Source organism: Belonocnema kinseyi, chromosome 8 (genome assembly GCF_010883055.1).
Source record: "Belonocnema kinseyi isolate 2016_QV_RU_SX_M_011 chromosome 8, B_treatae_v1, whole genome shotgun sequence".
Classification (NCBI taxonomy): Eukaryota; Metazoa; Arthropoda; class Insecta; order Hymenoptera; family Cynipidae; genus Belonocnema; species Belonocnema kinseyi.
Genome location: NC_046664.1, coordinates 131,057,363 through 131,074,116, shown reverse-complemented (window position 1 = coordinate 131,074,116; position 16,754 = coordinate 131,057,363). Strand labels below are relative to the sequence as shown.

At 38.7% G+C, this 16,754-nt stretch overlaps 1 protein-coding gene and 1 long non-coding RNA gene across 3 annotated transcripts in view; one reads left to right on the top strand and one right to left on the bottom strand.

Moving 5' to 3' along the window:
* The window catches only part of LOC117177755, a 92,108-nt gene that overhangs the window by 14,234 nt on the left and 61,120 nt on the right, over window positions 1-16,754 (top strand). The window lies entirely within an intron of this gene.
* The window catches only part of LOC117177753 (probable DNA mismatch repair protein Msh6), a 253,143-nt gene continuing 244,195 nt past the window's right edge, over window positions 7,807-16,754 (bottom strand). Inside the window, exon 21 of one of the 2 annotated variants that reach the window (XM_033368662.1) lies at window positions 7,807-8,335. In XM_033368662.1, the coding sequence (XP_033224553.1) occupies window positions 8,075-8,335 (261 nt within the window). In that variant the 3' untranslated portion in view covers window positions 7,807-8,074. The remainder of the gene's footprint in view (window positions 8,336-16,754) is intronic. The other variant, XM_033368663.1, reaches the window with a different exon arrangement.

The window sequence follows — 16,754 nt, the reverse complement described above, 5'->3', positions numbered from 1 at the left end:
TATTTTTATTAAGGTGAGAACAGTCGATTTCGTATTTGGATATTGTGCATACTGCCAAGATTTTTTTCGTCAAACTCAAAAAACTAGTATTTTCATATTGAATAGGGTGTCATTTTTTTATTAAAAAATAGAGGTTGATACATTAGTGGGGTAAAGAATTCTAATTTAATACCAAGGATGTGAACTAATATTATTACACGTTTTACGCCACTGAGTCCGACGGTATTTTTAAGTAATGAAAAAATAATACTTGTGATTGAATTTTAGGGATGAATTCATTTGTAAGGGCTGATTTCAGAAAATTTCAAACTACATCAACTTTACTTAACAATTTTAATAATATCCAAGAGTTTTACACCATGATATAGTAATGGAATAACGAAATATAACAGTATAAACGTTAGGGGTAGCTCACCCTCTCAAGGGATTTTTTTTTTTAAATGTTGGAACAGGTCAACTTTATTTTTGATTATTGTGCATAAAACAATTAATTTTGTCAAGATTCAACAGATTTTGGAATGTGTATAGTGAAAAAAATGGCCATCAAATATAGTTTTTCATTAATAAAAAAACGGGGGTTGCGAGTCCGATGACTAAAAATAATGCATAAATATGTGCTTTTCAATAACAAGTGTTACTCACTTTGTTTCAGTAAAAAATTACGAATTGTATTCGAGAAATTAAAAAAAATGTGTTTTTAGGGGTGAACTTCAAGGGTGGTTTTCACCCCTTAAATGGGCTTATGGGCACGTATAAAAAAATACTTGTCGAATATTTTTTGATGTTTTACAACATATCACAATTTCAAGAAAATCGGTGAGGTACACCTCGGGTACCTTCCTTGTTAGTCAATATCCGACCAATGCAGGAAAGACATAAGCATGACTTAGTCAATATCCGGCCAATGAAGGCAATACATGAACAAGGGTTAGTCATTCTCCAGCCAATAGAGGCATGACATGTGCAAAACCTAGTAAATACACAACCAATAAAGGGAAGATAGAAGCTGGACTTAGTCAATAGCCGGCCAATGAAGGAAAGAAATGAGCAAGAATTAGTCATCATCCAGCCAATAAAAGCAAGACAAATTAGGAATTATTCAATTTCAGGTCAATGAGGGCAAGGCATAAGAGTTAGTAAATATCCAGCTAATTAAGGCAAGACATATGCAGGACTTATTTAATATCCGACCAATAAATGCAAGACATACGCAAGCACGTCATGGTGGTTGGGAAGGTTCTCCACACTTCTTTTCCCAGCCTAATTAAACGTATTGAGAAATCTGGTTCCTCCAGAGTTGTAGTTGAATGTCACGATGGTAAAAGTGCCAACAAGATCATTGACAGTTCCGATCGCTTCGCCAAATTTAATCACGCTGCATTCGTCCCAAACTACCAGCTCACTCGTGAGATTGTGCGCAATATTCCTATGAAAATATCTAATGACGATATAATCAGATACCAATGCTTCAGATTCGGTCACGTTGCTAAACAATGCAAAAATGCTCGCTGTCGTTTTTGTGGTGGAACTCCCCATGACACTGGAGCTGAATGTCCCCAAGGAAATTCTGAAATCTGTCTTAATTGTAAAGGTCGAGAACTAGCTTCTGACAAAAAATGTTCAGTTTATATAGAGCAAACTTATGTCCGAAAAATCGCAGTCTTTAGAAATATCACTATTAATGATGCCACACTCCTTTTACATCAAGAGAAGAAATGTGTGATAAAACTAGTAATTCTTCCTTTGATATAAAATCGCTGCTTAAAGGACCCCCAACATCTATTTCTGTTCCCCTACAGGCGCCAAGTTTTAGCTATTCAAACTTCCCTAGTCTTGGAGACTTGGACTCGGACTCTGCCAATGGTAGCTTCAAGTCTACATCAAACTTTTGAATCTATCAAATCTTTTTCAAAAACAAAATCACGGGTTCAATAGATGGATAAACATCATGGCCCAGCTTTAATTTCCCACGAAAAATCCAATGAAAGAAACCAAAATGTTGCCTCAAGTCATTTTATAAGAACGCCGAATCTTTCTAATAATATGAATGTAATCAATATCCCGTTTCCAAACATAAATATTAACCCCCATGGTGCTACTTCTTCTCCTTCCTCTAATTCATCCCTTCCTCCTCAGTTTGCTAGAAGTTTTGCTCAGATGGTGACTTTTCCGTCACAGCTGTATAACCAAATGGCTCCTTTCATAGCCATGCTAAATAATCCCAAATCTCTCCCCACCTTCCCTCTGAATCCTAACTCTATATCTGGCTCACAGACCGCCACTTCCAATATTTGATCTCAAATAACGGCTACAAAGAGTTCTTTAAATATTCTTCCGTGGAATTGTGGGGGTATTTTGCCGAAGAAAGGCTCAGTGGAAAAAATCTCACACAAATTTGATGTAACTCTCTTGAGTGAGTGTTGGATTAATCCCCAATCCTGATTTATTCTCAGGGGGTTTAAGGTTATAAGGAAGGATCGCCCCAGTCTATTGGGGGGGGGGGGTCTTTTGATAGCTATTAGAAATGGCATTCCATTTAAACATATAGATACAATCTATTGTATAGATGATTCCCTTGATACATTATCAGCAAGTATTCCAACTGACCCGAGCCAATTACTCGTTGTTAATGTTTATAGAAATCCCCGCGCTTCTGCTAGGTCAATTAATTGGCGGACTTTCTTTGATTCGACTTAGAACTTTTCTCCTATTTTTGTTGGAGGAGACTTCAATCCACATCACCCATCTTGGGCATGTTAATCCTCCTGTAGGCCAGGGAATTCAATTTTTGCGGCGTTATCTGACACGGATCTATTTGTTATTAAGTGCAGATAATCGACTCTGTTTCGTCGTCCAGGATAAAAAATGAGCTATAGATTTAAAGATAGTTTCTAGTAATTTGAAATTAATTTCCTTATGGTCAGTTCTTGATGATAAAATGGGTAGTGATCACTTCCCAATAAAAGTAAATATCGGTATTCCTTTCAAATACCACCAACTCTTCTCACAAAAATATAATTTAAAAAGAGTTGATTGTAAAAATTTCAAATCTTTTACGTCATCAATCGATAAAGATGACAATCTTTCTGAATTAAAATCTCCTTATGATATTACCAATGCATATTACAATTTTTTAAATGATTTAGATGATGCCCTTCGTAAGGCGGATACCGAATTAGATAGAAAGCCTTTAAGGAACAAATTCTATTCGAACCCCTCCCCCCCTCCCATGGTGGAAAAATTAATGCGATAAGATTTCTCGTATAAGATTAGCCACATTTAAACACTATATGGCCTCCTTTAACTACGAGAACTTTTTGGACTTCCAAAAGTGTCAGGCATTAACCACAAAAAGATTTAAAGTCATTAAATGCACCAGTTTCAGATGATACTGTGAATCTTTGTCTTTCAATTTTCCTATTTCTAATGATTGGAATAATAAATTTTTTATCAATCCTCCACTTTTCAGGAGATGACTTCTATTCTGAAAAGTTCGAAACACAAATTCTCTCCTGGATTCGATAAAATTAGTTTTTAAGTGATATTAAACCTTCGAAAATCCTCCCTTCTCCATCTACTACATATCTTAAATCATATAATTAATGAAAGTATCTTCCCTGACTCCTGGAAAGATTTCTTAATATTCCTTCTTCCAAAAAGCGATAGAAAGAAATTTAGACCAATTGCTCTATCCTCTTGTTTTTTTTTAATTGCAGAAAAACTTACTCTGAATAGACTGAGAAAGACTGAGAATCAAAAGATCCTTCCTCCGTCCCAGTATGAATTTAGAAAAAACCGTTCCTGTGCTGAGAACCTGGCGATCCTCTCCTCGGAATTGTATACATCGCAAGCAAAAAATCAATAAACAGCCTGTCTGTTTTAGGATGGAAAAGCTGCATATGATGTCATTCAAAATATTTTAACTAATGACTTGCTGCAGATTGATCTTCCTATTAAAATTTGTAAATTTATTTTCATATCACCAGAAAATGGATGCTTTTCTTTAGAGTCAATGGCAAAAATAAAGACCCATTTACCATCAAAAAAGGTTTCACGCAGGGCTGCATGCTCAGTCCCGTCTCGTACATCATTTACACGCGAAAAGTACATTCAATGATCTATTCTGGCTGCAAAATTCTAGATTTGCCGATGATATAACCCTTTATTTTATATCATATGTATTAGAGGAATGTATTTATGTTCTCCAAAAAAATTTAACTAACATATATTACTTTTTGAAGGAAAGGGGTTTATCTATTTCCCCAGATAAATCAAAACTAGTCATTTTTCCAATCCCAATTAAAAATCTACCAGATAATGTACATATCTCTATCGAAAGCCAAACCATTAATCCACGTGAGTCAGCTACTTTTTTGGGGACCATTTTTCCTCGTACCTTATCTTGGAAGTTACACTTCTCAAAACTAATCAATAGAGGCAATCAGGTCATCAATATTTGGAGTGTTTATGTGGTACTTGGTGGAGTTCTCACCACATTTCTGGATTGTCACACATTTCTGGATCAGGTAGCTGTGCAGCGTTCAGACTGGCGCTGGACCGGGCTAAAGGAAAAGTTAGGGCAGCATGATTAAGATATTTCAAGGTAACTTAAACAGGAATAAAACGGCCCAAGACCTCATCACACATCTTAGGCACGAGAAGAATGCGGACATACTGATAATCAGTGAGCAGTATAAAGACAGAAGTGATCCTAAATGGTTCACGGACGAATTGGGTACTGCTGCTATCTGGATTTCAGATTTGGTGAAGACGCCAGTCATACTCACGGCTCTGGATATAGGTATGTGTGGGTGAAGTGCAGCAGCATGGCATACTTGCGCTGCTCTTTTACCCCAAATGAACTAACAAAGGACTTTCAGGATAAACTGTATGACCTGGAAGAATTTATCAAAAATGTGGAGGAAGTGGTGGTTGCGGGTGACTTTAATGCCAGAACTCTAGAATAAGGTATGCCAAAATCAAATTCAAGAATGCAGAAAACCGTAACCAACAAAAAATGGTACACAGAGTGCGGAAATGGGATATCTCAAAAATTGATGGCCAAAAGCTATCAAATGTTATAGAGAATGGAGAGAAAACAGGCGGGAAACTATTTCGACACACTGAGATGGCAGCCAACGCTGAGTCTCTGCTACAGGCCACGATGAGCCTCATTCACCGAGCGTGTGAAACAGCTATGCCCCGAAAGAGACCACGGAATAATCGAGGGCCAGCAGACTCAGCTTACAGGGTAAATGCCAGCGAGCGCAGAAAAAGCGACCAGCAGAAGCGACCATTAGGAGGGCAGAGTTCAAAGTAGCGAAGAAGCAACTTTGAACTGCTATTAAACAAAGAAAAAGATCGGGATGGACCATCATATACAAAGAAGTGGACAACGAACCTTGGGGGCTAGGCTACAAGATTGTTACACGAAAATTTGGAGCCTTAGCACCGGCAGGCCCACGCGAAGTGGAAACGATGACACATATCATGGACACACTGTTTCCTATGCACCAGATCAGAAGCCAGGTTACTGTGGAAATCAACAGCGCAGAAGTTCCACTCTTCAGTGAGAAGGAGCTTGAAGAGGCTGTCCGATCGCTTCAAAGCAAGAAGACTCCAGGCCCTGATGAAATACCATCGGAAGCATTGAAGGCATTTGCGCAAAGCAGTCCACGGTTGCTCTTGATAATGTTTCACAGCTGTCTGAAGGAAGGATTGTTTCCAAAAAAATGGGAAAAGCAGAGACTAGTACTCGTCAGCAAGAGGAAAGGAGACCGAAATTCCCCGTCAGCATAAAGACCACTATGTATGCTGGACACTGCTGGTAAGTTACTAGAGAAACTGCTGAAGCCCGTCTTCAGGCAGCTGTACAAACGGTAGGAGATCTTTCACGGGTTTAGGAAAGAGCGATCTGCAGCGGATGGAGTGCAGGAGGTAGCGAGAACTGCGCAGCAGAACAACAAGTAAGCCGCGACACCCGCAAGATCATTCTACTCGTCACCTTAGACGTTAAAAATGCGTTTAATTCAGCTAGGTGGACTGATATTCTTTATGCAATCGAGAAAAACTTTTAAATACCGCCGTACTTATTGCGTATAGTGAAGAGCTATCTGCAAGATAGAGTTTTGCTGTACGAAACAGAGACAGGGACTCGCAAAAAATACATAACCGCAAGGGTCCATATTAGGGCCAGATTTGCGGAACATCTCGTACGACGGCATCCTTCGTCTGAAGATGTCTGAGGGTACATCCCTGGTGGGATATGCAGACGACATCGCTGCTATGATTGTGGCCTGAAATATATAGGTAGCCCAGTGGAAACTGAACGAGGTGATGATGCGCGTTTGTGGATCGGTGGCGGAACACGATGTGAGCCTAGCTATCCAGAAGACTAAAATCGTCGTACTGACGACCAAAATAATAGAGACCATTGTCCCTCTGCAGGTGGGTAATCAGGAGATTGTGACAAAAAGAGCTATAAAGCATCTTGGTTGATAAAGCATCATGGTTGATAAAGCATCTTGGTTGAATTTCATTCGGCTAGGTTAGGTTAGGTCAGGTTTTGTTAGGTTAGGATAGGTTAAACCTCTATGTAGGTTAAGCCGAAGCTGAATGAAACGGTACCGCAAACACAACGGGACAACACAATGACTTTAATTGTGTTTCGTGAGGTTAGGTTAGGTTAGGCTAGGTTAAATTTATTTCCAGGTTAGGCTCGAGTTGAACCATTCGATGTAGCACACATTTGCTACTGGGAAAATATGCTTCCAGAGTTTTACGTGTAGTTCAATAAATTTCTGTTAATTCAGGTTAGGTGAGGTGAGGTTCTGTTGGGTAAAGTTATGTTGAATAAGTTGATATCAGACAAGGGTTGATCCTTCACACTTGTCGACATGTTTTTTAAGTGAAAATTTGCATCACTGGCATTATTTTGAAATTTATTTGCCTCAGTGCATGATTTTTCGTCATTTTTTGAGGTTATGGCTCAACCATGACGTGATGGGTGATTTTTGATACCAAATTTGAATTCAGCGCCCCAAAATCCACAGGAATACGTGTGTCTTGTTACCAGATCCGCACACTTTTTTTTGTGTAGCTGTGTAATCAGACTCGTATCTAACAAAATTAAAATTCAATAATAAAATAAATTGTAATTAAATTCTTTAATATGTAGTTAATACGTGTTTGTTCAGTTTGTACAGTCCAAAAAGACTGAACGAGAACCACGAGAAAGTATTGATACATTTTTCCAGAACTTTGAATTATATTTCACGAAGGATCATGGTTGTGACGGTCGTTTTTAAATTATGTGCGCAGTCGATTTATTTTTTCTATAAACTATTCCTCTGCGAAGCAAATGCACACAATAGCTTGCTTTTAAAAGAAACTATATAAGTATAACCAGAACGGACGACATGACAAAATCAAGGGACATAATTTTAAAGCCACACTTGGGATGGAAAGAAATAAAGATTTTCTTGAATAAACATGATTCTAGCTTCATTAACTTGAAAGCATACGGATTTATAACCTTATTAAGTATTGTCATACTTTTTAAACCTAAAACGCATACGGAAATAAGGATCAGAACAAGCTTACTTACTTAAAAATCGAACATTCGAACTTCAATAACTTTTTATCTGGCGTATTAATCTATTTGAGACCATTTTTACAGAGTATACTTTACATTGTAATAGATACCGGAACATAAAAATTCCTTTTTAAATTACTGAAATTACTTAGATATCTTTCAGAGACATGAAAGTGAAAGGTTTTAGACCTATGCCCAAATATAACAAACTCTTTTTTGATCAAAATTGTTTATTCAGGGAAAGACAGAAAGATAAATTGACTGAAAATTATAGAGAACAAATCTTAAATCGTAAATATTGACGTCTTTCATTTTGTAGCTGAAAACTTTGCGCTGGCCAGCTGGAACGATTGGTTTTAATTTGTATTAAAATTGAAAATAGCATCGCTGATATCCACAGAGCATCAATGTTTTTAAAGTAAGTAATAAACTGGGTAACTATAAACCCTCCGTTTTTAATCACGTGTAAATTAAAAATTGTTAAATGGCTTCGATCATAGATTTGACCGTATTTTCATTGGTGAGTTTGCAGAGGGAGGCAAATATGTGTCTTAGGTTGGTCTCTCGTTCGAGTTGCTGGGCTACTTCATGAGCCTTCTGCGTGATGTATGACGGAACACCGGCAAGACGAGCAGCATTAAACCCGTAAGATTTGGAACAAGCTCCTTTACTCAACTTATAAAGGAAGGTGACAGTTTCCTGTGAAACAGCCTCCTCTCCTTCTGTCTCCACCATACAGGCCTGTTGGCAAAAATTACAAAAAAATAAGTCAATTTTTATATGAAGTTATGTACTTACACAAAAATAATTTTCCAATTCAGTTTAGCAAAAAAAAAGTGATCCGAACGAAACAAAATTAATAATAGATTTTGTTGGAATAAGAGTAAATTATGCAATCCTGATTTACATATAGTATGTGTATGAGAGCATAGTATGTGTGAGAGCGCTCAAAGCGAAAGCCTACACTGAGAGAACTTCGGTGTAGCTTATAGACTCCAAGTATAGGGTGAGCTCTGAATCATGGTAGCGAGCGCTACACTCATGACCGGAGTAACAGCTACTCCGATCAGAGCGAGAGACACACCGGCACAGCGTAGACGCCACGCTAATAAATCGGTATAACCTATAGCTGCGTGTCTGTTGCTCTTTTCGAAAGGCAAAAAGAGTAGCTGCTACTCCGATTCGGTATCCTGCGTGCACTCACTAATGGGCGCTGCTGTCGCTCGCAGGCAAGTGCACCATACACACTGAAGTTCTCTCAGTGAAGTTTAAGTTAGTTGTAAGGAGAGTATCATGTGGATAAGATGCGCGCTCGCAGGTTTTAAAGCTTATGATTTTAAATTAAGTATAAAATAGGTTAAACATTATCCTACAATTCGATCTTTTCTGCTCATCCACATCAACATTTCAACATGGTAGCATAGCGTGGTTGATCAGAAAAATTGGGTCCTCAGTGAAAATGGAAAAGTGAGGTTAGTTACGTGTAGAATGGCAATAAAGTAAAAAGTGAAGCGAAAAAGTCTAATCGCCAAAGATAAAATAGAAAAAATAAACGATTTGCAAAAAAAATAAAAAGTGTTAAAATTCAAAGGAAAAGCCTGAATAAAATGAAAGGTTTACATAGTTGAAAACACGTGGCTAGGAAGAACAAAAAACTTCTACTAACTTTAAAACGATAAGAATTGAAAAATATATGCTTAAGTTAAAAGTAAAAGTAATGACTATTGAACTGAAAAAGTTTTTTGAAAAACTAATGAATAAAAAGTGTGATGTCAATAGATTAAATTTTTTGAGGTTAAACACATAGATATATTGGCAATGAAGAAAGCCTAGAAAGCAAATATGCACCATTAAATAAAGACTTTGAATTAGACAAAAAAAATGGAAAATATAATTCGTAAGGTATTTTTAAAACAATTAGAGAAATTTTTCATTTTAAAAACTGAAGTGTATAAAAATATAACAGAAAATAAAATATAAATGGCTAATCATGCAAAAATTGAAGATATTTCAATACCTATTTTTGATAGAGCAAATTTCTCAAGTTGGAAGATTAGACTGTTAACATTTTAGAATACAAGGACTGTAGAGAACCAGCAGTATGAATGAGAATGTTGAAAAATGAAGCAGACAAAATTACTGAAGAAGACAAGGATGCTTGAAACAAGAAAGATTTAAAAGCCAGAACAATTTTAATAAGCATAGTCTCAGATAAACAGCTGGAATTAATCGGAGACTGTACAACAACTTTAAAAATGATGAACAAGTCTGACAAAATGTACTCTACTCAATCAACAGATTTGAAAATTCTACGTAGTTGAAAATTAGATGAAATAAAACTTAAAGATTATGATACAGTTGAAGATTTTTTAAAGATTTTCAAAAATCAGTAAACGAATTCAAATCAGCCAGAGGAAAAATAGATAAAATAGAAAAATGAGATACCTACTGAAATCCTTACCAGCAAGCTGTAGTTATATTGGAAATTTCATTGATGTTATTTCGCAAGAACAACAAACAGTAGACTACGTAAAGTCTAAAGTTCAACAAAAGAGTCTGAACAAAACTCAAACCGAAAAAAGGAAAAATGTAAGTACTTTCAGTACCAAAACAAAAAGAGAATGCTTTGTCTGTGGAAAACTCGAACATTTAAAGAACGACTATTGGTACGCAGAGCCAAACAAGAACAACCAATAAGCTAATAGGAACCAAGAAAGAAGTCAGTAAGGTCATCAGCGAAGCTACAACAGAGGTGGAGGCTACAGAGGCCGTGGCCGAGGAAGTGGTTTCCAGCAAAACCAAACAAAAGGCGATCAGTCAAGAGGTAAGCGATACTCCGGCTCAAATGGTGCTCAAGAATGGGCAACAAAAGTGTATAGTTCTGAAATCAAAAAGTCTAATGAAAACAGTGGATGTTCGGATCACATAGTAAACGATTGTAAGTTCTTTGAAAATAATCTAAACCTAAAAAAACATGTATATGTAGAATCACCCGATGGGGAAATTTGGAAAGCCACTAAAATGGGCAATGTGAAAACATATTTCAATACATATTATAATGGAAATGAAACAGATATAAAAAATGTATATCTATGTCAAAGATCTAGGCCAAAACCTATTAAGTTTTTCTAGAATCACTAAAACAAATTGTACTGTTGCAGCAAAATATGATCATGCAAAAATTTTTGATGAAAATACAAAATTGTTACCTGTAGCACACAAAGAAAATAATTTATTACGTATGAAAAGATTCCCTGAGAATAAATGAGAATAAAATATACACGAATGTAACAGCATTAACCGATAAAGAACAATGGCGTCGAGCGTTATGTCACGTAAATTTTCAATATTTGTATGAAATTGTAAAGAATACATTATTAGATGGTTTGCCAGAAAGAATTTATTGCAGTAAAAACAACTCAGAAACTGCGAGATGCTTTATTGATTATATTAACTTAGTTGAAAATCAATTTAACAAAAGAGTTAAAAAAAAATACAGTGCGATAATGGTAAGGAATATTTGAACAAAGAAATTTACGATTTCATAAAACACAAAGGTATACAACTATTAACCTGTCCTCCATGTATACATGAATTAAACGGCGTAACCGAAAGATGTAATAGGACTGCTATGGACAATTGGACATAAGTAGATATTTATTGAGAGAAGCTAGATAGAATACATAGAAAGTATTGGCCAAAAATGATGAACACTGTAGAATATTTAAAAAATATAACAAATCCTTATACTATAGAAAATAAAATTCCTTAAGAAACATTTTTTGGTAAGAAACCTAATGTAAAACATTAAAAAATTTACGGAAGTCGAGTTTTTGCGAGAACATAGATATGGAAATGCTGTAACACGCTACATGTATGTAAACAAAAAGATTATTGATGTTGAATGGATTTACAAAAAAAAGCGATAATATATATTAATAACCCCCACAAACAAAAGAATAAATATGACTAATAAAAATAACGGTTATTAAAATAATTTTAAATTCGATGATGATGGGGTGATCAATGGGGATTCAATCTTGTGATCGAGGGGAAGAAATTCAAGAACCGAATTTATCCGAGGCGTCTGTGGTAGGGTTCCCTGTGATTGCCACACTGATGAGTCTACACAGGTGAACCCGTGAAGAAACGCCGGTAATTATAGTCTTTTATTTCCGTGTCCCGATTGATAAGATTCCGGTTATCAATGGGGATTCGGAAACTTTCAAAATCCCTTACTGATGGGGAAGGTCCTAGTAAGGGCTGAGATAGATGTTGACGGTTCAAAATAGGGCACGCCTAACCGTGGCCCTAGGTGACGAGGGGGGAAAACTAACAGGTGAGTTCCCTAGCGGTATCAGCAGAAGCTTTCTGTCTGGACTTCTGGACTTCGTTTCCCGTCGGCGAAAAAGCATTGCCGCCCAGGTGTGAGAAACGGAATTTGTCAAGTCCTGGAACGTGAGGAGCTGTTGTTTCTTGCTCTACCTCCGTCTACGGGTCAGTCGTTTCCAGGGTTTCCCGGGGTTTTTGTAATATTTTTGACCAATTACCTCTGGATGCCCAATGGCGTTCCGATCGCCGGAGGGCGCCGATAGAGGGAAACGAAATATTGAGGGGTCAGAACAACTCGATGTCCCGAGCAAAAGGCTAAAATATGATAGGCGAGGGTCAGCAGAGAAGTGGCGGAAGCTGAAGAAATGAGATTTTGGAGGCGAATTGTGGAAGAAAAATTGTCTAAAGGGAAAACTAAGTTAAAGTAAGTAAAGGGGGGAAATAAAGCTGGGAAATAAAAGACTGGAATTAAAGAGTAAAAAGAAACCAATTTAATTTAACATTGTAGGTTATACAATTACAAGTGGTTACTCGAGGCAGCGCAAGGTCCCCCGTGAAACGTTGCGCTCCTCGGTCGAAGAGATACTGACTCGCTCACTGCCGATCTCCCGCAGATCTAAAAACGCCGAGCAAACCTGCGCGCATTTCAGCGGTGGGGAGGCGGGTCGAGCCCTATCATTGGTCGCCCGCTCCTCCCAACTACTGGAATACGGCGAGAATTTACTGCCTTTGGGTCGGGAGAATTTGGATCTCCTAACCGGTCGAAGCTTACGCGGAAATCGAATAGCAGTTATAAGCTTGAAATCGCAACCCTCCATTTCCCTTGAATAAGTCGGCCGACTTATTCTCGAAAAACGGAAAATTGGAATCCCAAACCATGCTCCAGGACTAAAAGGGTGGTCGTTAAAATATGAACTATATCAATATAAAGCATGATTAGTTGTAAGAGGATTTCAACAAAAAGAATATATCGAAAATGTCTATTCACCAGTTGGGAAAATGCAAATCCTGAAAATTTTGCGATCATATTGTTGTACAAATAATTTCTACATAGATTAAATGGACGTTAAAACAGCTTTTTTTGAATGATTATGTCAAATCGGAATTATATGTTAATGAACCTGAAGGTTATGAAACGGGACAGAATAAAGTTTATAAATAAAAAAAGGAAGTTATTGGATTGAGAGGAATCCCAAGAGCTTGGTACGATTGTTTTCATAAATACATTGAAAAGTTTGGCACCTAAAAGAGCGCCGATGATAAGGACGATTACTTTAACAGAATATTCCGGGTACAATCGTCGCAACTCCCTTATAAAGTCTCGATACCTGTCTTTCTTTTCATTCTCCTTGGCTATGACGTTTTTTGTTAGCTGGTGTCGAAAATTCGATAACGAACATGGTTCGCTCCTCGAAGCCAAGAAGAACCATATCAGGCCTCGAGTGAGCAACAGAAACAATCGTCGAGAATATAAAGTTCCAGTGTATGCGGCACTTCAGATTCTCGACAATTGACTCGATTTCCCTAGGAACATTTAGAGGAGCGATATTAAGGTTAATGCCGTAAGAGTGAAAGAGATGGTAATAAAGCACTCTTAGCGCTGCATTGTGCCTTTGAATGTAGGTCGTTCCCGCGTGAGTTGGACAACTACATAGTATGTGAGCTAAATGCTCGGGGTGTGCATGGCACGCCCTGCAACTATTATCAGAAATGTCTTGGCTCAAAATGTGACGATGGTATGTTAAGGTGGAAATGACACCGTCTTGGCATTCCAAAATAAATCCCTCTGTACCAGACTTCAATTCGGGCGACTTAAGGAAAGCAAATGTTAGCTCACAAGACATTGACTGTCCTTCACATTTCTGTGGAAGATACCGTGCATCTTCTTATCGAGGAGCTGTTCACGAAAGTTTTTCTCTTGTGATTTCTTAATCCGGGCTTTCAGGAGTGAGTACTCGAGATAGATAAGATTTGATGCATTTTGCTCACCCCTAATACTGAAGTTAAGCCTGAGTGTTTCAGCAGCCTCCTCCGCTGCTTTGTACAGAAACTGTACCATGAAGCTGTACCATGTCCATGAAACTACTTCAAATGAATAGAGTACTACCGGGACGGCAAGCATGTTCGTTGCAGATACTTCGTTCCTCGCCGACAGTTCGGAAGACCAAATCTGCGAGATGAGACTTTTGTATCTGCTTCAGGGATGCCATTAAGATTTTCTCGCTTCAAATAAACCTTGGCGCATTCGTCTAACCCAAATTCCATTCCAATTTCCTTAGTATATCGTTCGACAATCCCTAGAGCTAGATGTAGTTGGTCTTTGTTTTTTGTATAGATCTTAAGATCGTCCATGTAAAATACATGAGTGACCTTGTACTTTCGATTTGCAGGTTTGCCGCATAAGTACCCGTCGGAATGGCGAAGTGCTAGAGATAGTGGCAATAATGTAAGGCAAAAGAGGAGTGGGCTCATGGTGTCGCCCTGAAAGACACCTCTCTAAAAGGTGACCTTGTTAGTTGTCACACGATTTTTATAGATGAGATAGTAAATCTGGTTTTCCCAACCGGCATCAATCTCTCTATGCACCTAACTATTTGCAAATGAATCTTTAGGATCTCCAAAAGACAGATGATAAGCCTATGGGAGGAGCCTATGGGATAGCTGTGAATATCTTATAAAGTGTGTTCAGACAAGTTATTGGCCTGTCATTTTTCGGGTCAGCTAAGTTGCCTATTTTCGGCAGGAGTATTGTGCGCCCTTCCACCAACCACTCAGGAATCGGCTCTTCCGACTTTAAATATGAGGTGTAAATACGGGCCAAATGCTAATGGTTTGAAGAAAACTTCTTCCACCAGAAAGTTTTGATATAATCTGGTCCCGGTGCGGAATAGTTCTTCATCCCTCTTAATACTTTTGACCTCGGTAGTGATGGGTGGGCATTCTTTATCAGGTGTTATGAGGGCAGCACATAGCTCCTTGAAGCTATTTATACTTTCTGAGTCTCCGTCCAGTCTATGCTGCACTTCATAGACTTCTCTCCAAAATACTTCGACCTCCTCTGGTTTGGGTGGGTGTCCGACAGTATAATAATAATAATAAACAGTTAATCACCGTTGGTTTTATTTTACGGTTCGCATCGGCCAAAGCTCTCGCTGCATTATACACACAATAATTGATAGCCTCGAGGTCGGACTCTCCGGAAGAATGTCTACGAAGCTCGTCATCCATTTCAGCCAGATCTTTAGGCTTGAGAGAAACCTTGGTGCTGATCTTTCTCCAGGCCATAAATCATCGCTCTTCCTCTATTGGATGCCTGCCCGCGGTTGGTCTTAGTGTCGCCACTCTTTCTTTGTTGCCGGCTTGTTCTAGCTGTGTTAGAGTAGGCGTTCCGCTTACATAGCCCCTTTTTCGGAGTAGTTTAGCATGGTTTCGCAAACGTTACTGCGAAAAGTGCGATCGCTCTAGCAAGTCGTGATTCAGTCGCTCCCTCCACCCAAAGATCGAGAGATCCCGCAGATCCATCGCATTGAATCCATTTTCATTGCCTCCCCCAGCTCTATATTGGTCGGCATTGTTGGCCGACATATTGTCGGGAGTCCTGCGCGTTCTGTTGTTTTCAACCGCACTTACTACAACTATGTTTGGCGTTGTCATTGTTGTTCCCACGAGAAGCTAGGGAAAGGGGTTCGTCCATCCTTATAGAGCCCCGCATGCAAGGATAAGGCTGCGTACTCTGAGAGGTCGCCCGGTATCCCAGAGTCACCGTTCTAGACACCTCACCCAAGTGCCATTTAGCTTTCGGCACGGTTTTCACACCTCCGATTGGGGGTTAATTCCTTCGGGACCACCCCTGGACAAATGTCCGCGACTGCCTATTTATTTTTGTAACTATATTCAGCAGAAAATCTTGGTACAGGGACCCGCTATCCGCAACCCGAGGACGCGTGCGGTGGCTTTGTCATAGGCCCTTCGGTTTGATTCTAGAGGAATCAAAACCGAACCGAATTCAATGTGTGATTGACTACATCACATCTGGCAGGAATTTTACCGCCAAGGTTCGAAAGTTCACGCGCGAACTCCGGACCCGTTATCACACACTTAAAAAGTCAAAGCTGCTAACCATCAGGCAGCATATTGTTGAGAAAATATAAATAGCTTCAAGGAGTTATGTGTTGTCCTCATAAAACCTGATAAAGAATGCCCACCCATCACTACCGAGGAGGTGAAAAAGGTATTAAGAGGGATGAAGAACTATTCCACACCGGGACCAGATTGTATCAAAACCTTCTGGTGGAAGAAGTTTTCTTCAACCCATCAGCATTTGGCCCGTATTTTCACCTCATATTTGAAGTCGGAAGAGCCGATTCCAGAGTGGTTGGTGGAAGGGCGCACAATACTCCTGTCGAAAATAGGCAACTTAGCTGACCCGAAGAACTACAGGCCAATAACTTGTCTGAACACGCTTTTTAAGATATTCACAGCTATTCTAAATGATAGGATTGTTCGGGCAATTAAACCTGTGTGGCAAGAAATGTATGAACAACGAGGCTCAAAGAAAGCGTAGCCGGATGTCGGGAGAACCAGCTCATTGATAGATGTGTCTGCAAAGATGCAGCATTCTACTAGCGTGACCTATCGATGGCCTGGTTTGATTATCGGAAAGCTTTCGATTCGACATCCCATAGACTTATCATCCGTCTTTTGGAAATCTTAAAAGTTCATCCGTAAATAGTTGGGTGCATAGAGAGATTGGTGCCGCTTTGGAAAACCAGATTTACTATCTCATCTGGAAAAAATCGTGTGAAAACTAACAAGGTCACGTTTCAGA